We start from the raw sequence: 25229 nt of genomic DNA, 5'->3' as shown, positions 1-25229 counted from the left end.
TCATCAGGGAATGCAGCGATATGGCAAGGGGTGATGGGTTCAAACTTAAACAGGGGAAGTTCAGGTTAGATATAAGGAGGAAGTTCTTTACTGTGAGGGTGGTGAGGCCCTGGAATGGGTTGCCCAAAGAAGTGGTAAATGCTCCATCCCTGGTAATGTTCAAGGCCAGGCAGGACAGAGCCTTGGGCAGCATGGCCTACTGTGAAGCCTCACTGCCCATGGCAGGGGGGTGGGACCTAGATGATCTTAAGGTCCTTTCCAACCTAAACCCTTCTATGATTCTATGATTTTCCTCTCATGCTGCTCCCCAAGAGAATTTGGAAGGCTTTATCCCCATCTATGTATACATACCTCTTGTGAAACCATTCTATGTGGCCAGATTTACTGTGTGTTTCAGACACTTCTTAAAACAGGTAATGGAATTTTTTAACACAGTTTCTGCACAGCCGATATGGTCCCTGGCTCTCAGGGAGGGTGGAAGAATTCTGCAGCTGAGTTATAATAAGGAAGAAAGAGGTGACTGTGACACAGCAGGAAGGGCAGAGTGACCTACACCAAAAATACAAACTGCTCTACCCCAAGCAGCCAGGATTTTTGAGGACATGGAGTCACTGGCAAACTGCCTGTCAGTGGCTATAGAAATTCTTCCTTGGATATGGATTTCCAAATACCAAACGGAAATATATTATTTATGCAATTATGAATTAACTCAGTCATGCAACAGCTTTGGTTGGGCAGGAGATTTTTTTCAGCTCTGATGAGCATCCCTACTTTCTCAGCCCTGTCCTTCCATCAGTGAGCATTGTGCAGTGTAGGACTCATTTCCGGCATTAGCACTGTGCAGGGGTGGTGGAGGTAACTGCTCAGGGAGGGAGGGACATGCTGGTAAGAAAGTCCCTATGCACAAAAAATAATATCCTGTGTCTAGGTCTTGGATATACTTTCTCCTATGCCCGTCAGCAGCTGAACCAGGAAAAGTCCAGCTCCTCCGTAAGTCATTTCCTTGCCTGCTCTCTGCTGAAGAAGGAGAGAAATGAAGATGGATTTGCATCTACAAAGAACAGCCAAGAAAAGTCTGTTAGGAAACACTCATAGTCTGTCAGAACAATGAAGTTATTTGCTCGGAGCCAAATGCCCCTCTTTTTCTGACTAAAGCACTATCAGTAATGACAAAAATAAACAAAAAAATCCAGGAAATACAGCATTTGCCCCATTTGAATATTTATTTTTTTTTCCCCCCATCTGCAGTCTCCCTTGGTTGCTGCTCATCTGCTTTTCAACAAAAGTGAAGTTGCTCTTCTTTTAATGACTTTTTAATTCCTTTGGCATTTCAAACAGATTGGATGAAAACTTTAGTGCTCGAAGTTTTGAATTTCCGTCAAGTTTAAAGTGGTCAGAGGCCAGAGGTCCTGTAGAGCTGCAGAGAAGTGTCACTACTGATCTTCAATGTGAAGTGATGGTCATTTAATTTTATTTCATCTTATTTGGTTGGTCTTATGGCACACAGAAATGCAAACACAGCTTGGAGCTACCCCAGGCATGCTGGGTCTGGGCTGGTGGAGTGGATTTGCAGACTGTGTTACTGGGGAGGAAGGAAGGGAAGGTCCCAGACAGTGTGGGGCAACTGAAGGCATTCCAGCTGGAGGAATAGGAAGGTCATGGGAAACAGAGAAACTCTTCCCACCTCCCATCCTGCTCATCTCTGCTACCGTCAGCCTTCAGACACAGATTGTAGATCTGATACAATTAATCCTGCTTCCTCACTTCATTTTCTTATTTCAATTGCTTGACATGCTTTCTCTTGCACATTCCATGAGCACCTGAGCTCAGGATTTGAGATGTCTTTTGATACAGCTAGTTCCTCCTGGCCCTTTAAACCTCAGTCTTGTGTGCGCAGAGTGTTCAGGGAGCTCTTATTCAATCAGCTTCCCTAATTTACTAGCAGTCTCTCTCTTTTCTGGATACTTTAAGGCCATTAATGTGTATCCTTTAGCACTTCAGCTGAAGAAAAGAGCATCTCATCTATGTTGACCACAGGAGATGTCTCTGCCTGTAGAAAGCATCTTGACATGGGAGAAGCAACTGGCGTAAAGTACTTTGTAGTGTGTGAAGTCCTTGGAATCTGAAAATCTTCTTGGCCTCTCCACCCAATGGTTAATTATGACTGATGGTAGTAATTGATATACTTAGAGCAGTTAGCCTCTGCACATACTTAACATTTTGAAGGAGGTCATTAATAAATAAAAGTGGCTTGGACTTCCTAAATTCACGTTAGCTCTACTAAAGCCAAACAAAACAAAACCTAAAATTTTCATTAAATTAGAAGGCCAGCAAAATAGCAGAGGTTAATTTTGTAAATGATGGATCTAAATCTTTGGGAAATCTTCCAGTGCATCATCAAGTGAGTTTTATCACATGGATTATATGCATGAGCCTTCAAACTGACACAAGGTGACAGCAGGTAGAGGATGACGAGTCCCAGTGTCAAAATGAAGAGGAAGATATGTATGGGAGCTGACATGAGGTAGCCATCTCCTGTGCTCCCAGAAGTTTGCATTTAGAGGTGCACCCCAAGCTGACGACAGCTTGCTCAGAGTATGGCTGGCTGCTGGGAGCTTCCAGGCCAGTGACAGGCATCCTGGAGGCTCCAGCCCTTCACAAAGGGCTTGAGACAGTCATTGTAACAACAGAACTTCTCATTAGCCTGATGAGTAACTTTTGGTTTCCAGGATTTTTTGTTTTGTTGGGATTTTTTGAATTCATTGCCTCTTTAGCTCTCCTCCATGTGCTGTGTGGATACAAGAACGGGACTGGGTGGATAGGGGTGGAGAAAAGGAGCAGAGGAAAAAGTAGGATAGACGGATGGGAAAACAACACCATTTCTGCTGGTCACAGGAATCACAGGATCTGCTTGGCTACCAGTGAAGGATCTGAGGGGAATTCCCTGAGACAACACAGGAGGAAACTGACTGCAAGGCAGGTGAAAATGCAGAGTCTAAGGGGAGCAACACTTCAGAGATCAGACATCTAAGTTCTTTGCAACTCTTTAGCAGGGCTCAGGCTCAGATCAAGCCACCACTTTTGCACTGCTGCTCATCAGTGGAACCATGGTGCATGTGGCTGGCTGCATGTATAGAAAATGCAGTGTGGGAAGACTCATCTCTGACTTACTCAAGAGTGCCTTGAGTTAAGGTGTCCTATTCCACATGTACTATGGTCTGCAGTCATGGTCATGGACAAGCCAGGCAAGATTGTGTAACTCAAACCTATGCCTTGAGACTGACTATAAAGCATAAGCTTTACAAAAGTGGACTCCACTGGACTTACATCCTCATACGACCATTTCCTCTAATCTTTTTTTTTTTTTGGTTGGTTGGTTTTTGTTTTGTTTAATTTTTTTTTTTTATTTGGTTTACAAGAAACAGGATGCTTTTGAAAACTGAAGGGGCAAAAAATCCTGAAGGAAAAAAAAAAAAGATTGTGGACACACTTCAATTTAAGCCAGTGACTTGTGGTGTCACAAGCAGAAGAGAGCTCACACAGCCTCAGCTGGTCATTTTGATACTTAAAGTTTTTACAAAAAAAAAAAAAAAATTGAAGTTTTGTGTTCAAATGCTATCAGTACTTAATGGCTACCAAATTACATTTATTTTAAAACCTTAACTGGTCAGACAAATGTAATGTGGCTCCTGGTACACACAGACAGAAGCCAGCTGCAGAACGTCATTGCAGCCTATATGGCTGTAAAATTTTGCAGTGTCCTTAGGCACACTTCAGTCATCAAACTGTCATATTTATGTTTTGCTTATTGATTGAGTAGGGTAGATGAATTCTGTTCACTTTTATTGTTTAAAAATTATTTGTACATCAGGACTTTTATTATTAGCAGTCTAAAAGCAGAAATCAAGAGAAAATGTGTATGACTTCTTTCCCAAATGACTGAATATTTTTCTTCATCAGTAAACTACAGGGTTTAGCTAAACTGCCTGATGAAAGAGTACACCATATAGGATTGAGAGCATAAAAATATGCCGTTCAGACTAAACTAAAACATAAAACAAGCTTTGTTTTCTAGATAACATACAAAACCAAAGTTCTGCAGTACCTGAATCTCAGTCCTTTTACAAAAAAGTAAACAGTTACTCTAGCTTCCCTCAAGCTCCAGATTGTGCCTATCTAAATTGAGCTTTATTCTGTACCTGCCAGTTTCAGATCCTTGCAACGTCCTGTCTCTCTTCTGTATTTATATGCAGTTCCAGTGAGCGTATTTGAGCTCCTGGATCAGTCCCCTGGGTTTCAGCAGGCAGATGAAGAGGGGGTAGCTGTAAGAAAACAGGATTTCAGACTTCTTTTCAGAGAGTAGGTATAAATAATACAAAGAAAAACCAAACACAAGTGTAGCTGTACTTAGTATGAGCTCTCCTTCTGCCTGCTCTCAGCTGTGGTGTGTTCCTGGAGATGGTCTGCATGAGCATCACCGTATCCACTGGGGTGTTTTGGAAGGTGGTCACTGTGTTTGTATTTGCTTTTTTTAAAATTACTTAAGAAGAGCTTAAAATGAGGATTGAAGTGATGACATTCTATGGAAGTACCTCAAAGCCTTTGAAAATAAGCTCTGGTCCTTATGGATTTTGCCCAATAGCTGCAAAAACGCCATTTCAACTCCAAAGCCATTACTAGGAGCAATGCCCTAATATCAGCCCTGTGTGGAGAGGTAGTTATGGCTTATGGCATTCCAGGGATGAATAAGCGGTGCACAGAAGCATCAAAGCCCCTGGTACAAGAGACAATCTGGAGAGACAGGGTTGTCCACCTGTCTTACTGTGGACAGAAGATAGCCAACAGTCCCACCCCTTGGTTTTGCTTGCCATGAGTGGTGTGACACTGGGGTTTTTGATGTTCACAGGAGAGACGCTTCCCCTCCTCCTTGTCCCGGAGACAAGGCTCGCCTGCTGCAGCAGAGGTTATCCAGCCAGGAACGGACCCGGGCTTTCCTCCTCCATCAGGCTTTCCAAACCCATGGTGACATCATCGCTTACCTCCAGGGAAGCAAAGGTTATCAGCATGGGGAGACTGCTGCCTGGCATCTGCTGGAAAACCACATCCAGACCATTACAAGCATTGTTAAAAAGCTCAGCCAGGACATTGAGGTAACACATGCCGAGGAGCATTTCCCTGTCTTAGTGGTGCAGCTCTAGCTTGTGGTCCATTCAGTGCTAATATTGGCTTCAGGAGCAGAAAAGTACTCAACATGGTTGCTGTGTTTTAATTAAATTCCAAGTTTTCTTGTATAGGGTGTCTTGCAGTTACCTGTGAAAACAGAGGCGACAAGGGGAAGTAAAGTAAAAACGTGTAACATCAATAATCAAGTTTGAGTTTACTTCTTAGTTTTTCCTGTTGAAGATGTTCTACTACTTTATGTAAACTTCTTCATCAAACATAATAAAATATTGCTGAAACTTTTCACAAAGATCAGTGCAGACTGGAATGAATGTTCAGGTTAACATTATATTTAAACTGACGGATCTGTGCTGGAAGTGCATGGGATGCCTTTTTCTGGTTGAAGGCCTCTGATTATTTGCTGTTGCTTATTAAATTTGTATTTGAAATTTACCAATAATTTTTCATGGCAAAGATGTAAAATACCAAAATGTCATGAAATAGACTTCTCCAGAGATTTGTTTTGTTCTTTATAGCGTTAAATGTCTTAAAAATACCACTTAAAATCACAATACATTCTGTTTCATGTGCTTGGAGAAATATTTGACCTTCTGTACATCTATCTTCAGAAGTATGCAATCATGGCTCACCTAAAGTTAATCTGAATTTAAACAAGGGTCTATGTACATTTTATACTGATTTTATTTTCTATATTTTGATACTATGGAGATAAGCAATGCTATAAAACTGCTTATTTGTTTTAGACCATCTAGCTCCTCTAACTCTATCCAGATCAAGTATATACAAGACTGTTTTGCTTGAAAAATACATAATATGTTATCTAAACCTAATCTTTTCCCTTAGTTGTAAATTACTTTTCTCTGGGCCCTAATCTCAGGTGTGTGCTTGCTTTGTAGGTTTCAGTTGTGAAGATTCAGTCAGGGTAGAGCACTGACAGCACAGGAAACAGCACAGTGAGACATGTCAATCAAAGCCGCTATAGAACTAGTGGGGGTTTGAATTGAACCTGGCATACAGGAAATGAGAATGGCTCAGCAATGTCGATTTCTCAAGCACTTAAAAAAGAAACGATCCGCCAGGAAATGTGACTCACTTGTACTCCAGATCTTCCCCAAAGCAGAAATATCCCTCAAAAAAGCCTGTCTCGGGGAGGATGCTGGCATGCCATTGCCACCCAGAATGAAGCTGAGCCTGAGTTAAACACAGACCTCTGCTAGAGCCAGAAAATAATCCTGGCTGCTGCTTCATCTGGGGTGTTAACACAATTAGTGCCAGGTGGGAAATGACCTGACCTTTGACAAAGACATCCTTCATGATCCCAGGAGAGAGCTGCAAATTGCAAGAGAAAACCATTAATACTAAAACCCCAGAGGCAGAGGGAGGTGTTCTCGTCATCACCTCTGATAAAAACCGTACAGGACGGGCAGAGAATGGGTTGAGAGCAGTCCTTAGGAAAAGGTTTTGGGGGTGCTGGTCAATGAGAAGCTCCCTATGACCCAGCTTCAGTATGCACTTGAGCCTAGAAACCCCCATGTGCTGGGCTACATCCAGCAACACCTGGAGCTGTTGGAGCGAGTCCAGAGGAGGCCATGGAGATGCTGTGAGGGCTGCAGCAGCTCTGCTCTGGAGCCAGGCTGAGAGAGCTGGGCTGGTTCAGCCTGGAGAAGAGAAGGCTCCGGGAGACCTTAGAGCAGTTCCCAGTGTCTAAAGGGTCTACAAGAATGCTGGAGAGGGGCTTTGAACAAGGGCCTGTAGGGACAGGACAAGGGGGAATGACTTTAACCTGACAGAGGGGAGACTGAGATCAGATCTTAGGCAGAGGTTTTTCCCTGTGAGGGTGCTGAGGCCCTGGCACAGGTTGCCCAGAGAAGCTGTGGGTGCCCCATCCGTGGCAGTGTTCAAGACCAGGCTGGACAGGCTTGGAGCAACCTGGTCTAGTGGAAGGTGTCCCTGCCTGTGGCAGGGGGTTGGAACTGGATGAGATTTAAGGTCCCTTCCAACCCAAACCAGTCTGGGATTCTATGATAAAATAACCACATCTGAGCCCACAGACTCAGAGGTGACCATCAGTCACAAGCGCCAATCTGTCTTTTGCCCAGGGGTGGTGAACTTGGGGTGGGAGTGCTCACAGGAGCCCAGGAAACTTGCTGGAGAAGGGGAATATTGATCTCCCATGACAGACAGTGAGCTGCTGCTTTCCACTGTCATGAGTGAGTGTCTCAGGCTGATTCTGCCAGTGAGGAAGTGGTGGTCCTATTTTGTGCCTCTGTCTTCATGGACTTGCAGCATCAGACTTGAACCACCAAATGCACTGACAAAAACACTGGGGCACTGCGGTACATTCAGCTTTCTGAGAACATTATTTTCTGATGCAGAACACAAATAAGAATGCCTGGAATACTAAGTATTTCAGTTACCCATACTCTGTATATGAGGGGAAGGAAGGGAGGCGAGGATTATTCAGGAATAACTGAATAAATGACAGATTTGAGTTACATTTTACTCCAGAGTTATTACACCTCTGTCCACTCGCCTGTGCCTAATTTTGATCAGTTCTGTAGTATCTCCCTTTGCTGTCTCAAGCAAAGAGACTTCCAACAGGAGAGTGGTGCTGTATGAGACTCAGCGCTACGGGTATGTCCCTGTGCCACCACACCTGCCCTGCTTGCAGCCAGCCAGGAAACATTACCCCTGGCTCTGTTTGCAGGGGCATGTTCAGATACATAAGCTCAAGGCATTGTCACAACCCTGCTGACACCCAGCAGGACTGTCCTGTGTCCTCTGACAGCTCCAGCAGTGGGATGACCTGGGCAAACCCAACTGCAACAACTACCCCAAAATTTAAGCATATACAGTTGAAATTTTCCCTGATATTTTTCTTTTTCTATTTTTTTTTTAATTCACCCAGTGGGGAGCATTTTAAATAAAAAGCCAATAAAAGCATCTTCTTTTTTTGTGTAAATAGGATATTTGCATGAAAAAGTGTAAAAGCTGTGTTTTGACCACGTGAAGTGCTCTGTAGTGCTGAATTACAGTGAAATATCACCCCAAGGGGTTTCCTTTCAACCTGAAAAATAAAATCAGGAGATCATTCTCCTGATCCACGTACCTGGAAAAGGTTACAGGGCATAAGGGCTTCCTAATATTAATGCCTGTGACACACTCAGGTATCATCAGGATAAGCCACTTCAGAAGAGTCTGATCTTTAGATCAAACTTATATTGTGCAGTATATGAGGTATCAGGCCCCATACTGAACAACAAGGGTAAAAGAAGACATTAAAGAGCTGCGTATACTGACCCACATCCTTATTCAGAGGTGGGTGAGTATATCCATAATATACTTCAACAGTGGGACCTGCTGATATAAATAGTGCTTTGAACCTTATTTTTAAACGAAAGAAGAACCAAAAACCCCAAACTAAAGCAACAAACCAACAAAGCCAAAAGCAGAAAGCCAAAAGTGCATTAATGGAATTGAATTTTCAGGTTTTGGAGTGGCAAATCAGAACAAGGGATGGTGCTGCAGCAGAAACTAATTTTGCAGTTCAAACTCTGGATCATAAATACAGCCAGTGTCTTGGGGACCTGCGTGGCAGAGTGGCAAGGTAAGGAATGCATCATGGCCCTGATTTTCATCTCCACTAGTCGACTTGTGCAGAGCAGATTCAGAGTGGGCATAAATGTACTTCACACTCATTTTATATCTCCATTTTAGTGCCAGATCTGTTCTTTCATGCTCTTTGTGTTAGAAACATTACCAAACCGGGGAAAAGTAACTATATTTTCCTGTCTCATTCTTCATCACATGCCTAACATTTTGGGGATATTTTTCTTCTTCAGTCTGGCTAGACTTCAGCTGAAGTGGTTATTACCTCCTACTTAAACCCTCCTGTTGTTTCAGTAAGACCTCCTATCTTGGAAAGTAGGCCTTGTTGAACAAACCCGATTTCTCCTTGTGGTGGGATTTTAAGTTCTTATTGGTACAAGTAATTGCATGTATGTATCATAGGTGGACTTCCATGTGGCATTCTGTAACACATAATATTATGATGAAAAGAAAGACAAACTGAAATTCTGCTATATAATATCAAGATAATACATGAATTAAGAACTGTCTGAACTAATATATGGGGAAAAGTAACCATTAAGGAAGAAACCTCCCTGAACTGTCATATTTGTAATCATTTCTTTCCTCCAGAGTCCAGTCATATGCTCGTTATATAAAAAACTGCTACTGACATTTGTGGATAACACAAAATTGGTCAAGTGAGGACAAGATGGTAACAGAGACTAACCAGGAATGTTGGTAATGTGGCCTGACTGAGGAAAAAATGTACTTTATAAACCCAACAAGAGATTGTTTCACAACTGAGTGCCCCCTGAAAAGTCTGGGGAACTTAATAGTGTGTCACCAGAAATGCCAGGAATATGGTCTTGGATGAGAGAAGCAGAGAACCAGTAAACACAGAGGTTGTTTTAGCTCTACGCATGGCACACATATTGATACCAGAAAACTGCACTGATCTAGAGTCCACATAGTGAAATTAAGAATTTGATACCGTATAAAAAAAGGAGCCAGGAATGTGGAGGTGGGATGAGGAAAATTTCTGGCTGAGGGAAGTATACATCTATGTATAGTTTATAGAAAAAAAAAATAAAATAAAATCCAGAGATGTCTTCATTTCCACGTGTAACTACCAAAAAAGAAAGAAAGAAAAAAAAAATCACAGGATACTGAAAGATTCCAGACTACTGCAGAGAGACCCACGAGTACAAAACAAGAAGACGCAGCCAACACATTCAAAGTTGGCAGGAAAAAGATGGTGTTTTTTAACCTTGTGGTTGATGAGCATTGGAACAAAGTAGGCAGGTGATTCTGCAAGAGTCTTCTGCTTCTGTTTTCAAATTCAGGTCAGCAGACACTCTAGACAATGCTTTTAAAAGCTGTAACTTTCCATCTCATTCCTCTTTCCCCAGCCTTTTCCTAGGAGTGAATACTTCTCTTTGTCAGTTGGGGTTTGCTCCCATCATCTGTGCTTGAGCATTTGCCTGCAGTAGAGGAAAGCAAAAGCATTTGGGGAAAACAGGATAATTCTGGGGGAAAAAATTACCAGTCCACTTCTATTTCCAAAAAGAAAAATGAAATCAATAGAAGAAACAACAAGAGGTTGAGGACTCCTGGAGGTCCATGGCAACAGTTTTATGAGGTCACTCTTCCCCTTCTTTCCTTGCCCATTTTTGCAGCGTGTTGGTTGGCCTTTCCCACAGGAAGAAGTGAGGAGCCCAAAATACATATTGCACATAAAAACTGTAATGAGAACATCAAAGTAATCATCTTATGATGCTGGAAACTGAGTTGTTAGACCCCATTTAGTTTTAAGGTGAGGGAAAGGAAAATGACAGGTTTTCTAGCTTCACCAGAAACTACGGATATTAAAGAGTGATGTCTTAGCAGCAGCTCTAGCTATATTGTAATGCAGTTTTATGCGAAAGGTTCCCATTAAACTGAAGTGTGGTATAGTTTCATGGGAGTCATGAATCATCAGCACTTTGTTTTTCTTGCTGCTGAAGTTGCCCTCTGGAAATGCCAAGCCTCCATGGCATACCTGCCTTCAGCATCACAGCAGAGGAGTGAGCCAGAACTGACAGGGGACTGACATTACAGTGGTGATTAATATTTTGGTTTTTCACATTTCTTTGCTCTTGAGGTTCAGGATTTAAAATTGCTATGTATATTAAGTAGAGCTCAGAGTGGCCAGAGACAAATGCACATGTTCATATGTCTATTGCATTAATAGAAAACTTCCAAAAGCAAACTTGCAGTGACAGCTTTCTTCTTGATTTGTAGGCTAACCTTAATCCAAGGCTATCTGGGATGAAATAAGCCACTGCTCTTTCTCAAAGCAGATGATTCATCCTCCTGTATTCCGCCATGTATAAAGGATTAAGTGGATTAGCTCTTGAAATTCAAATTGTGTCTATTCTCTTATTCTATGTTTGCCTGAAAAATAGATTTAGATCTTTTGCCAGCTACTGTTGTAGTTGTCCATTAATGCTGGGACTTACATTTCTACACCATGTAAAACATGTAAGTGCCAAGTAGCAGTGAACTTTGAAAAAAAACCCCATGCTTCAGCATCTCAGCTATAGTGGTATTCCCATTGGATTAACTATATATTTTATTTGTATTCTAGCTCTTAATAAGACTTCATTTGGGCATGGGAATATGTATTATAAGAATTAGGCAATCAACTGTAAATAAAGCCCCTCTTCTGATAAATATTAAGTCACTCTCTTCAGCCTCACTGACAAAAGAACAAATGAATGCACAAATGAATGAACAGTGCACTGTATGCATATGCTTACTTCGTACTTCTGTACTTATTTTTTTCATTAGCATTTTTGTTGTTCAGAGAACAAGTCCAACACAGATTTAGACAATAAAAAGCCCCGGTGTGTATCTGTGAAGTTACTAGATCCTTCATAAATGCTAATTGGCAAGTGCAGCAGTTCAGTATGTACAGTTTCTTCCATGACTTTGGAGTATCAAGCTCTTTGAACATATAGCATTATTCCCATATTTAGTTAAATGGTTTGACATAACCATCAGAGGCTTGTACTTCTTTATACTTTTTAATTTAAAAGCGAATCTAGGAGCATGCTTTCTGTATTGTTCCCAGTTCATCTGCACTGCTTCTTGCACGCTTTCCAGGCTGTTTTGTATGACTAGAAAACCATGATCTCACTGCAATCTGTGAATGTCTCCTAAGTGAAATATTAAATTAGAGCAAGATTTAAGCAACTCCTAAGTACCCCTGTTCTCTTCCACACTCAATCTGCTAAACAGCGATAATGCATTTAACTACTTTGCCATAACAATTATATAAATTATATGTAGGGAAAATGAGATCTGAGCAGGCCCAGAGACTTAAGGCACATCAACAGTTCTGAAAGTCTTTGTGAAGCCTGCTATGTCTGCAAGATCCCCAGTCAGGGCTCTGATCCCTCAGGTCAGAATTATGACCCCTCTGGTAATAATGAAGGCTGCAAATGTAATTCTTGAGCTCTTTGGGTCCTGACTTCAAATCCTTTAAGTATTCTTGGCATAGAATATTCAGGTTTCTTTCTCTGGTAACTGAAGTTAGGTATTCTTACTGCTACAGATCCATTAATCCTCTTCTTTCTCAATGTGCGCTTCTTGCAAAGACTTGCCAGTGCTGTCTTGGGGTGGGATTTTCCTAAGGGAGTGGTGAGACCCAGTTACCTGGCCAGTCACTAACCTTGCATTCAGCCTCAGTAGCCTTGTTTCGTTTGTACCTGTGTTCTACAAGACTCCTACCCCAGAGGCACCTTTCATCCCCAGGACTGAGGGATGCAGCCTCTCCTCGCCAGCTCTTGTGTTGATTACTAAGTCTGTAGCCAGAAAAGCTGTGATGACAGCCTGCTCCCCCTCCAGATCCACGTTCACCTTAGCAGCTATTTTGTACTTGCTTTTCCAAATCTATGGTTTCTTTTGATCACAGTGCTGGCCTTTCTACAAAGCCTTTATTACTTGCAGTAACTTCTTTTTATTTCCTTGATCTACATGCTCTGTAGGTGTATCACAATATCTAAGCATCATCAGGAGATGACAAAAAGCTCTCTACTTAAACTGTCAAAATTTCTCTTTAGACCCTTTATCTGTCAACAGCACCAGCTTTATTCAGTTGTGGTGCTTTGGATGATAATTTCTCTGGCATTTTAAAAATTGTTTTCCTCACTCAACTTCTATTGAGCTATTTATATTAAATCATGCACTACTTTGTGGTCTAAAGGTATTATTTTCTACACTTGTTTACTGCTGACACTAGAACAGTCAGTTACTTCTGTGGTAACAGCATGAAGGAGGGTAGCAGGAGGGAAATTCTGTTCTGCTCACAGCAGGAGGGCTGGAAATAGATGATCTTAAGATCATTTCCAACCCTAACCATTCTTTGATTCTATGCTAATTATATGAATAATGTCATATATATATTTACAAACACTGAAGAAACTCATATTGCTTATATTTTAAAAGTATGGATTTTTAATATATGTGTATATATATATGTATGTACTATGCATACACAATGTGTGTGTGTGTGTGTATGTGTCTGTGTGTGTATATACACATGAAAGACAGGCTGAAACAGTCGTTCACTATACCAGGAAGGTTAGCTGGTTGAATATTACTCAATCCCTAGGCTATTCAGTTAATGCTGCCACTCTCATATTGTTCATTCGTCCATTTAAAATGTGACTAAGTGATTTGGTGAGTGCAACTGTTTAAACAGCCAATAACAATAGTTCAGATACCAAATGGCTGTTGCAAAGGGACATTGCCTGTGGCTGGCTCTTGCTTCCTTGCCATCACTTCCAGCAGTGTTTTAATGGACAGTAATGTCTGGAAGCAGATTGGGGATCAGAGTTATTGCAATGGGTACTCTATTTTGCCACTTGCCAGAGTGTCCTGGGGGGCTGAATTTGGTCCAGCAGCAGTGCATATAGAGACTAGCGTCTGCTTCCAGCCACCTTCCAGGATCCCCTGGCAAAGGCTCTTGTCTCTGGTTTGACTGCAGATGCGAGGCAAGCATTGCAAAGCTGTCGGGAGACATCAGTTTTATCAGGCATGAGGCCCAGAAGACTGATAAAGAGATCTATGGCCTTCATTCTACCCTCAGAAATTGTGTTGCTGATTTTGAAAGGAAGGTGAGTAGAGAAGCCACAGTTAAACACCTGGTAAGTGGTGACTGTGCACATGCAGGTATAGTTTCTTTTTGTAATTACTGACCAATATTAAAGACTGATATGGGATCTAAACAATATTTCAGGATTTTTAATTAAAAAAAAAGTTTTCCATGATACTGTGAAATCATAGAATGATTGACTATTTTGGGTTGGGAGGGACCTTAAAGCCCATCCAGTTCCAACCCCCTGCCAGAGGCAGGGACACCTTCTACAAGACCAGGTTGCTCCAAGCCCTGTCCAACCTGGCCTTGGACACTGTCAGTGATGGGGCAGCCACAGCTTCTCTGGGTAACCTGTGCCAGGGCCTCACCAGCCTCACAGAGAAGAACTTCTGCCTAAGAGCTCATCTCAATCTCCCCTCTGTCAGGTTAAAGCCATTCCCACTTGTCCTGGCCCTATAGGTCCTTGTCCAAAGCTCATCTCCAGCTTTCTTGTAGCCCCTTCAGGCACTTGAGCTGCTCTAAGGTTTTCCCTTAAGGAGCCTTCTCTTCTCCAAACTGAACCAGCCCAGCTCTCTCACCCTGTCTTCAGAGCAGAGTTACTCCAACCCTTGCAACATCTCCGTGGCCTCCTCTAAACGTGCTCCAACAGCTCCATGTCCCTCTTGTGTTGTTGCCCCAGCTCTGGATGCAGGACTGAAGGGGGGTTCTCCCCAGAGCGCTCAATCATATGCCAGGATTGAGCAGATATGGAATATTCGATTTCTCATGCGCTTTGGTATTGAATATAATCTCATTACCATATTTTGTCTGCATCTTCTGCTGCACAGGGCACAGTGCCAGTCATTGTGTACCTTGCCTACCCAAGGTCCTCTTCTCCAAGGAAAAATTACTCATGACAGAATTCAAACAAAGATATCTTACCTGGAATTCTGTCAAAAGAGACTGTTTGGACGTCTGCCTCTTTGAATACCTTTGAAAAAATGTTCTTCTTCACCTGGAACCATGGAAAGGACCTGGTGTGTGTGTCAGAATCTCATTAAGGAGTACACAAAATCATGTGGGAGAGAATCAGAGACCTGGGATATTCCACAGCCTAGAGATCACATGGCTGCACATAGCTGGGGATGCATGCCCCAGCATGGACATGGAGATGTCCTCCCCTGAAGGAGGGAGATGCTTTGAACATGGTCCACCAGGTATCAACTTATTATTGAAGCATGTGTTATTGTGGATGAGCCTCTCCTCTCTTCACTCTTCCTGGGGTTCTGTTAGGTGTTGGACAGACACATCTTTGCAACACACATGGAATTCCAAGGATTTACTCTGTTTTTTTCCACCACTTGGGAGGTTTGAGTGATGCCTCTGTCCACATTAAAACAGCATTGCTTTTCTGTGCATGTAATTGCTAATCCTGCATCCACAAACTTCGACTTCAGCAGGTCATACAGCCTTGGTGACTCTGAGCTCAAGTCTTCAGTTTGTACTGAATGAAGTGGTGAAAAATTTGGGGCTTATGTAGATGTGTCTTGATGTTATCCGTTTTTTCCATGCTTGCAATTATAACACATTTAAATGTTAGTGCTTATAAGTCTGGCTCATAAAGGCTTTCTGTTCAATTCTCATTAGGTAATGCAGCTATTAGGGAAGATGGAGACTTCCAACTCTGATCAAAGCTCAAATCTAAAGACAGTCCAGGGAGATCAACATCACAAATTGCAACTTCTGGATTTCAAGTAGGTGATAGAGGGTTTCTCATTATGATAATTCACCCTGAATGTGTTAGTGTGATGAACAGGTTGCCATGAAACAGTAAAACCTGTTCAACAGTAAAACCCACTCAAAACATAGAAATACTAAAGGAAGATTAATGAAGATCTGTGCCATAAAATAACAAAAATACATAATGAATGTATATCGTCTCACAAGTTAATTTTTGAAATGAGGCACTAAATGACATCCTGTAAGAAGAAAGGTATGAAAACAACTTTCTACACTTAAAAGAAAGGTAGCGAATACAAAGACACTGTTTACCGTTATAATTGGGTCTAATCTGTGACTTGCCTAATGTGCAGAATGTTTTCTTTATGCACTTCACTCTGAGACAACTGCCCAGGGTAGGGGTGCTGCTAATGAAGAAAGGTGGGCACAAGGCTAAAGCAGTTATATAGGATCATGTGCTCATAGATTTGTGATTTATTTCTTATTTAACTAGCATATTTTTCCTATTCCAGAAGTATTTTTAGGGTGCCATTGTAATCTTTATGAGTTTTAGAGATGATGGAACTCCAGGGAAGTATGGAATGAATGGAAGTACCTGGCATCCAAGTTCAGAACAATGCAAAACAGCCCAGCACTGAATAGCAGAGACAGCACAAATAATTTCATATCTAATTATAATTATCCTGCATTAATGATATTTCAAAAGCAAGAGTTCCACTCCTTAAAATGGTGAGGTATTTGAATAAAGATTTATTTTAACTAAGATTTTATCTGAATTGTATTAAATAGGCTAGAAATTAAAGCACAAGAAAGTTCTCATCAAGCAAAAAGAAAAAGGGATTGGGGCAAACAGGAAAATAACTGGTAAAGTGGGCAATGAATCAAAATTGGGAAAAGGGAAGGATAAACAGGGAGACAGAGAGCAATGAATGATGGAGATCAAGATGCTGTGAAAGGGACAAGATATGAAAACAAAATAAGAAGAAGGAAAAACGGAACAATGACAGAAAATAAAGCGATTGTAGAAGTGAAGTAAATGCTGAGTTCCTCAAAAGCTAATGAGACCTTACTGAAATTGTCATCAGAAACAGGAAGCTTAAAAAAGAGGAGCCTTTCAAGACAATAAGATGTGGTGGCATTGTGTATTTAACGTAAAATTCAAAATACTTATTTACTAAATGTTGAGATTTTATTCCAGCTAATATAAAATTTAATTAAAACAGTATGGCCTTTGGGAAGTGTCTGTCTCCTTTTATATTGCTCCTCTGAAAGTCTACCAGATTTATATGTTCTTTTTATAGAGCTTAAATAAAATCTAACTTCCAGAACAGACTGGAGCTTCTGCATAAAACTAGGTATGTTTAAATCAGCTTTAGCCAAGAGATACCTGTTCTGCTGACATGCAGCTGTCTGAGACCCAGTCACCTTTGACTGCAGTTTGGCAGTTTTATTATAAAGGTTCAGTAACTGGTATTGTTACTGAAAACCAGATTAATTGTAAACTTACTTCAGCATCTCATGGGAATCGTGCCTTGCTCAGAAATTTGGCCCTTCAGAGGGAAGTGGATGCTTATCTCTTGGGGTCACTTAGACTGGAATAGCTGCATTAAGCTGCACAAAGTTAATTCAATTGCCTACAGATCCTGGCTTAGTTAGAAGCTTTTTTTATCCTATGAGCTTCATTTTCAGACCACAACTGATTTTGCTGCTCTCCCCAATGCCCAGCAACATAGTAGACATTCAATAGAATAGCACAGCTTCATCCACTTCAGAGTTAATTCAAACGGGAATTATTATTTTTTCAGCCCTCATATATCTTCCTAAAGTAGACTACACCACAGAAATGACATTTTGGCATCTAGGTACAGCCTTCATAGTAAGGATCAAGAAAATAACTGAGCTTAGGGCTTTTTGGGAAGTGACTGACGAGATATGGAGTAATTTAAACAATTGAGTTGATTCCTCCATAATGCTGAGTAAGCCTTAGCATTTTTACTGAAGAACTAACCATCATTTTAGGTTGGCGAGTGGTCTAAGTGACTTCAGGGATCAGATACAGGCTCATCGGAAATGGACAGAATCACAGTTGACACGATCTGAAGAAGATCAAGCCCAGCAGAGGCATCAGCTGCATCACTTGGTGAAGGAAAGACTGGTAAGTTTCCAAGAGGGTGGCACAGGGTGGTTTGCAGCCCTTCCAGGAGTGGGAGTGAAGAACACCACTCCTATCACCTTGATCCCAGCAGGTACCAAATCATGCACATAAAATACAAGATCTAACACAAAACTAGGTTCCTCAGGACACAGACAGCAAAACTGTGAGTTATGGAAGGGATATCTGGAAATCATAAGGTTTAACTCCTCAGTCAAACAGAGCCAGCATCAAAATCAGGGCTTGAGCCTCACCCAGGAGATTTTTGTTTCCAAGGATGGAGATCCCACAGTGCTATAGGCATCCCAGATATAAAGTCTTCCCTGGCTGTGGCTGCCCCATCCTTGTCAGTGTTCAAGGCCAGGTTGGACAGGGTTTGGAGCAAACTGGTCTAGCGGAAGGTGTCCCTGGTAATCTTTAAGGTCCCTTCCAACCCAAACCATTCTTTGATTCTATGATCATGGCACCACTTCACATCTGTGCAACCCTGCTGTACCCAACAGTGGCTTTTTCTAGCTCCACGGTGAGCATCGGTGCCACCACTGAACATCACCCAGCTCCATTCATTGACAAGCTCATATCATCTCTTCAAGTTTTGCCTGCTTTTAAATACAAAGCCTCACCATCTTCTGGTGGTGCTTCCTTAAAATGGAGCTCTCTTTGGTTCCACAGCAGATTGGCCCAGCACTTGGCACAGGACCAATGCCTTGTAATTAATTCCTTCAGTTTTTAAAGCTTTTACTTCTTTGCTGTGTGCAGCTTCAGAGTTCAAAAGTGACCTAAGCATAACCACCATGTTTTAGCACCAGGGTGAAGGCTGCTGATCAAAGACCACATTCATAAGTCACTTGGAACTACAACGCTCCTGAACTTTAATCTCCATTTATTCTACCTGATGGTGATCTCTTGTACTTAAAGCAACCAGGATTTAGTGCAGCCATGAAGATAATAAAAACATTTCTGACTTGCCAGCTGCTATCTCGAAATTTCAAAGTTTGAATTCTCTGCCTCCACTAATAGTTTTTGTGATTAGTTTTCAAAAACACGTCGATATGTGTGGTTATTCTTTCCTAAGGGAGACTAGTGTGCCAAAAAAAAGACAGTGTTAACAGGAGTTAAAAATTTCAAACCCACTCTTAAACAGGTTGAACAGGGAATGCATTTGTTTTTCTATGTACACATACCTGTACACAGGCACATGCATGGTGGTCCTCTGGGTGTCCTCTCAGTGGAGGCACAGCTCAGTCCCCTGAGAGCCAAAGGAAACCTCAGCACAAATGCTGGACAACACACAATCCTCATGTAGCTGATGGACATGATTGGGTATGTGATGGTGATGGAGCTGTTCTGGGAGTGCACAGCAGCATCTTGGTCATTCCTGAAGGTGACTGACTCCATCAGCCACCAGCACAGCAATGTCTGTAAGCTCAGAGTGTGTTCCACTGCCATACTGAACTGTGTTTAGGTTCAGACAGCTCTGTCAGGTTTGCAGACACCTTCCTTGGGAGGCAGAGTCATTGTATTTTACAGGGCTCAGCCTCCTTATTCATGCCAGCAGCTGAGCTGGGTTTACACCACAGTGTTGCACCCCTTAGCTCAGAAAGCTTGAGCATGAAAGCAATCTGAATCATGTTGCAAAAAGTGACAACAAATCACTGGATTTAAGTGAATAAAAGAATAAAGTAATAATTAGAAAACACCTTTGTCCTGGCCCAGCCCAAATTTCTCCGTTTATTTGGTTTGTTGGGGAAGAGAGGATTGACACATCCTACAGAATACCAGGCCTTGCCCACATTTACTCAGTGCTCTCATGCACAGGATTAGGAAGCAAGACTGACTGAATGCTTTGTTGGCAGGAGGCAGGTTAATGTGGGTGCAGGTAAAGTGTCTTAACTATAAACCTGTGTTATGTATTTAAAGGAAAGAGAAGAAAAAAGAGTAGAAGAAAAGCTCCTATTTCTGTCACTGAAGTTAGAACAAATGGATAAACCACAGAAGTATGAAAAGCAGTTGAACCAGATGATAAGTGATGAAAAAACCCTGCATGAAAGACTCACCAGATTTGAAAGACAGATCTGGAAGGAGATTGAGGAAATCCAAAATGAATACAGATCAGGTGAGGATGGGCTTTCACACAACTTATTTTTAAAATAAATTTCTACAGTAACTTGCTGCACCAGAAGATACTTTCTAGCAAAGACAGAAAGACATTAAAATTAGGATTTGTCTCTCCCAAACCCCAAACATGGAGGTGTGTGGGTGAGCTCACTTGTCTTTGCAGACAGCCAGCATGACATCTGTACACAGGTTCCTTTTCTTCCTAAGAGTCTCAAGGTAGGACCATTTAAAAGGCTGTTTCAGAACCTGTTTTCCAGATTTTTTACAGCAACTATTTCTTCTGTTAGCAAGGCCCTTAACCTCTCTTGGAAAACTTGAGTAATTCCCTTTTGCACAGATCCTACTGCTGAGATCCTGTGTGATGGCTTTGTATCATGTCCATCCTGTACTCCCCATTCTCAACCAACAGTAGCTGGAAAAAAGAGGATTCTGGATGAGTTACAGCTGCCTGACAGAGACCATACCTTGTGCAAGCAGACAGGGAAGTGGTCAGATAGCATTGCTGAAAACACAGCAGCTGCCTCTTATGGGATCAGTCAAAGAAACCTATCTATCTCACAGAGCATGAACTACTTTATCAGTCAGATGATCAACTTTCAACAGCAATGAGAAAGGCTTTCACCTGGCACTAAGCACATGGTCTTGTCAAGGAGGACTTTTGCTCATTATAATCCATCCTCTGCCACTCAAACCTAACCTATTGTAATACCGCCCATTTGCAACTGATCCTGGAAACATCAGCTTATCCAGAAAAAAAAATCACTCAGCCCTCTCTCCAAGGGAACAGATGGCTGAAATTCGTTACACAAGGGTTCCCATCTTACATGTTCCTGCTTGAAACTCAAGCATCTGGTTCTCATCTCCCAGGATGGCTGTGATCAAGGACTCCTTACTTCAGCTCCAATTCCTTCATCATTTTCAACCCACCTACAAGCCCTGCTCCAAAGCTGTAGCAAACCAAGCTCTAAATTAGCTAAGGTCTTTTGTGCAGCTTGACAGAAAGGTGAGGCTTGGGTGGCTATGAGACCATGTGAGCGAGCCCCAGGCAAGGCCTCAAAGAAAGCTGTGGCTAAGAAAATTAGGAATAAAGGATTCTGGTGCTGAGAGGAGAGAGTGCTTAACTTCAAATTCCTACTTGCAGAAATTAAGGACAGGAGAGTTCTGACACTTTGGCCATGCTTGTGTTTAAACTCAGGTACAAGGTCTGCTCTTTCCTATGGCAGTCCTCTGTAGCAGGGGCTGACCCCTAGAAAGGGGGAAAAGAGGCCACTGAAGGGTTGTGGAGCAGCATGAAGGGCACAGAGGCAGCGTCTAGGCTCTCTCAGCAGCTGTTAGTGCACAGATTGGCTTCTTGGAGATCAGAAACAGGTTTGGAATTCATAAAATTCTAAGCACTACGAAGCAATTTGATTGAATGATACTGAGACAAAATTAATCCATATTAAAGAATCATAAAGAAAAACATGTTGTGAGCTACCATGTTACAATAAGCACTGTAAGAAAAAAAAAAAAGAGGAAAAGAATTAACTTCAATCCACTGTTAGGTTTCTTGCTGGCTAATAAGTTAACATCTATGTGACACACTAAATAAATGTAAGTAATTGCTATGCTGCAATTTGAAAGTTACTTCAGTCTGGAAACAGATAGGTAACAGCATCTCACATTCTGCTTTTACAGGTTTTATTGACAATATTTGATGGAACACTGGTCCAAAAAAATGGTGCATCAGGTGCTGTGTAGCTCTGTTTTGCAGAAGAATTGTGTGTGCACCACCACCTCTCTGTTTTTATACACCAGTTTTAGAAAAAAACACTTAAAACCCCCTCAAACCGAACAAAAAAACTCCAATGCTTAATGAAAAAAAAATAAACCTCAAAAGCTGACAATACCATTGGTTTTAAAGACAGATAGTGTTTTCTTTCCTCCACACCACAAACCTGATGTCAAATGCTGTTTACTGCTGTTTATAATCATGCTTGGCATTTTCCAAAGTATTGGAAGATACCATTCCAAGAGCAAGGAACTTGCAACTCAAGCTGCTAATGTGTGTCTATGGTATTGAATAAAATGATGAAACAGAGTGGATTTAATGTGCTCTGTGTTAAACAAGGGTAGGAAACCTTTGCAAAGGAAAGAATCTTCAAATATGTTGAAAGCAGGTGCTATTAGATTAATTGTTCCTATTCTTCTACCAGGATTTCAATCTATTCATGAGTCTCTGAAGCTGCTCAGAAAAATACACAATGCAAAGCTGAAACTAGAAAAAAAAGAAAATTCATGAAGACATGATAAAGCTACAATAGAAGTGACCTGGAAGACTGAACACCATGAGCAAGTCTATAATAACAGCTCTGATATATATACATATATATGTAGCTCCTCAACAGTCATTTTCATGCCAATTTTACAACAGAATACTTTGCTGTGGAAGAGAGGTTAAATTTTAAGCATTAACTTAAAATTTTACAAACATCATGCAAAAAATACACTTCATACAAAAAATATTCATATTATTTAAAGGACTTTAAGAAAATGAGTACTCAGCGTGGTTACCTCAGTCCTGCCTTAAGCTGCACCAGTTTTAGATTGTTGTAAATATTTAAATCAGGCCTACTCAATTTGTCCAGCTCTACAAAGCATTATCAAAACTGGTATCAGACTATTTACTAATGCATGATTTGGACCTACTATAGTAATTTACTGAATCATTAAAACTAGCCAATAAATTGTGTATAGGTGACACAATGCATGTTAATTACTAGCATATGTATTATTAAAAAGGTCTATTTCTTATCTTCTCTTTTTCAATAAAAGCTAGTGGTGGTTTGTAGTAGAATACTCAGAAATGTAACTGACTCTGTGGGTTCTGTTTAGCTTCAAATAACAAGAAAAACCACCTGGAAACAAGGAGGAAAATTCTGGGAGCAGTGAAAAAGAAACATAACACACTAATTTCCCAACAGAGGCTAACACGAGTTCTTTAGCAGGGAGGCCAAAAAAGGTGGTCACAGTGCAATTGCACTAGAAACCTGAATTTCTACTGTACATTTGTTTCCAGAAAGCCCAATACTGTCCACTGCCCAAAGAAAATCCAAGAGAACTCAGATAATCCTCCTCCAGTAACCACTATCTCAAGTCTCCTGTGCTTCTTGCTCTACAGCAAAGCAGGTTTCTCCAGCCACTGATTGCAGGTGGCTTGTGAGGAGCCAGACCCGCAGAGCACAACAGCTGAAACTGAACTGATGTGGTCAGTAGGGAATACCACTTCAGCAATGAATCACGCTGCTCCTGCAGGCAGAAACTTTGATATGTTTCAGCTTTCTTCAGCAAACAAGAAGTGTAAGAACTTGCTTGAGTTTTGTAGATGATGAAAGCGCAGCCACCAGGTTTCACAAGTGACCTTCCTGCATTCTGATGGTGGCCAGGTTCTTTGGAGCTGAACTGCCTGGGTCTTTTGCTCTAACCCCAGACTCACAACTGTTGCCAGCCAGGCCAGTGTTTGCCACACTTCCCACCAGCTACAAGAAACCAGCAACACTGAAATCTCAACAACAAGCAGCAGTTTCTGAGTTACACCAAGTCTGTATTTCAGTCTCCCTGTATGTTCTGTCCATTACAGTGGGCTCTGCCTCCACTGTAAAGTCCATTGTGCAACCATGGCAAGACATTTGGGCTTGAATGCAGCCTCCCAGGCTGCCATTCTCTAGCTCCTTTTAGGCACTTTCACCATTTTTTGCCCATTTACTTGGCTGCCAGTGAAGCACCAGCTAGTGGTGTGGTGTATTTGCCTCCCCACCAACTACCTGGGTGCTCCTGTTCTCTGTATACTGAAGAACAGCAAAAAAGTGAAATACAAGGCTATTTATGAATGTGCTTCTGAAAGCAAGCCAGGACAACCTTCAGAGTATTGCTGCACATTTTCTGTCTATCTGGCAGTCTGGCACAACCAGATGTTGCTTTAGGTAAGAATATTGCTTTGTATGATTATAGCAGAAATGTTGGAGTGTCTAATTATGAATTCAGATCACACACGAATATGTATATTTGGAATGTTGCTATTGAGTGACTTCACAGCATGAAGGCATTATCTTAGTATTTATCACTCCACACTGCAGTCAAACTCTATCCCTCTCACCCTTGAGAACACTAAATTCAAAAGTCAGTCAACTGTCAGCAATTCAGTTAAATGAGAAGAAAGCAAATTAATTGGGAAGGAAGGAAAGCTAAATTCTAGACATACAGGCTGCTGGATTAGGGATGTGCGTTCCCTTGCAACAGCATGAAAACAGTTCTCAAGGATTTTGTATCTGTGAATTTATGTATTTTCAAAAAATATAAAAGGTGCCAAACAAAAGTATTGGGGAGACAGAAATATACACCCGTGTTTCTGTTAAACTCTAAGGAAGATTATCTGAATGCAATTACTCACTGTACTTCATGCTACCACTTTGAGAAGCTCAAAAATTGGGTAGAAATCCAGCAATTCTTAGGAAATACAGAAAATAAGATGAACATGCATGACCCTAAAATAAATAAGAATTCTCAGAAGCAAACCGTTGTCTCATGTTTGTATAAAAGTAAAAAAGAATAAAAGCATCAACTTCATGCTGAAGTAGCAAAATTTCTACCTTGAAATTCACTAGATCTAATTCCATTCTGCCTTCAGCATAAGTCAACATAAAAGAAATTACAGCTTGGGAATGTTCCCCCCCCTTTGCAGTCATAGCAGCTGAACATACAACTTCCCAGACAGTGAAATCCAGAAACAACTCCCAGCTCCCCAGTTTAGTGATGCTTACGTGCCTTCGTACATTGCTTTGCATTCTAAATCTGAGCTTTACAGTCGTATAAAATACAGGGTTGCTTCAATCTGCATGAATCTGCATTTTGTCTCAGTGTTACAGCAGACCTTCTACAAAGTGCAGATTTTGTAGAGGCTATGCATGATTAAAAAACGAGGAGAGCAAGATTTTTATCTCATATTGTTGGATTTTACAGAAGCTTGAAATTTAAACTCATGTTCCCTGAGTGCTTTTCACTGAGAGGTACGTGGGTCTTTTCTTTCCCTGCAGGGCATGTAATAGAACTTTGGGCTACGCTGCTCAAGAAGTTCATCACTGATCACAATAAAAGTAACTTCATGGTCTTCTGAAGAAGAAAAGTACTGCAGTATTCTATTTACTAATACAGAATATTCACAGTAGATAGTTACTTAGCTGGTTTCTCGGCCTGTTTTTACTTGCTTGCTCTCCTAGCTGTTAGAAAATATTTAAGGCTTCGTGCTGAACAAAGCATGGGCTCATACTCATGCAGAAGCACTTCTCCCTATCATATTAACAAGGGCAAGCA

General features: G+C 41.4%; 1 protein-coding gene across 1 annotated transcript in view; it reads left to right on the top strand.

Annotated features, from left to right (window-relative positions):
- FAM81B (family with sequence similarity 81 member B) overlaps positions 1-22592 on the top strand; it is a 52034-nt gene extending 29442 nt beyond the window's left edge. Inside the window, exons 2-9 of the mRNA XM_061375131.1 lie at positions 4254-4324; positions 4839-5150; positions 8670-8788; positions 13781-13910; positions 15518-15624; positions 17630-17765; positions 19683-19878; positions 22076-22592. Of these exons, the coding sequence (XP_061231115.1) occupies positions 4254-4324; positions 4839-5150; positions 8670-8788; positions 13781-13910; positions 15518-15624; positions 17630-17765; positions 19683-19878; positions 22076-22161 (1157 nt within the window). The 3' untranslated portion in view covers positions 22162-22592. The remainder of the gene's footprint in view (positions 1-4253; positions 4325-4838; positions 5151-8669; positions 8789-13780; positions 13911-15517; positions 15625-17629; positions 17766-19682; positions 19879-22075) is intronic.
- The last annotated feature ends 2637 nt before the right edge of the window (positions 22593-25229 follow it).

The sequence above is a fragment of the Neopsephotus bourkii genome, unplaced genomic scaffold (genome assembly GCF_033783945.1).
Source record: "Neopsephotus bourkii isolate Nb327-2 ecotype Australia unplaced genomic scaffold, CSIRO-AGI_Nbou_v1 NB_183, whole genome shotgun sequence".
Classification (NCBI taxonomy): domain Eukaryota; kingdom Metazoa; phylum Chordata; class Aves; order Psittaciformes; family Psittacidae; genus Neopsephotus; species Neopsephotus bourkii.
This window is presented reverse-complemented; position numbering and strand designations above follow the sequence as displayed.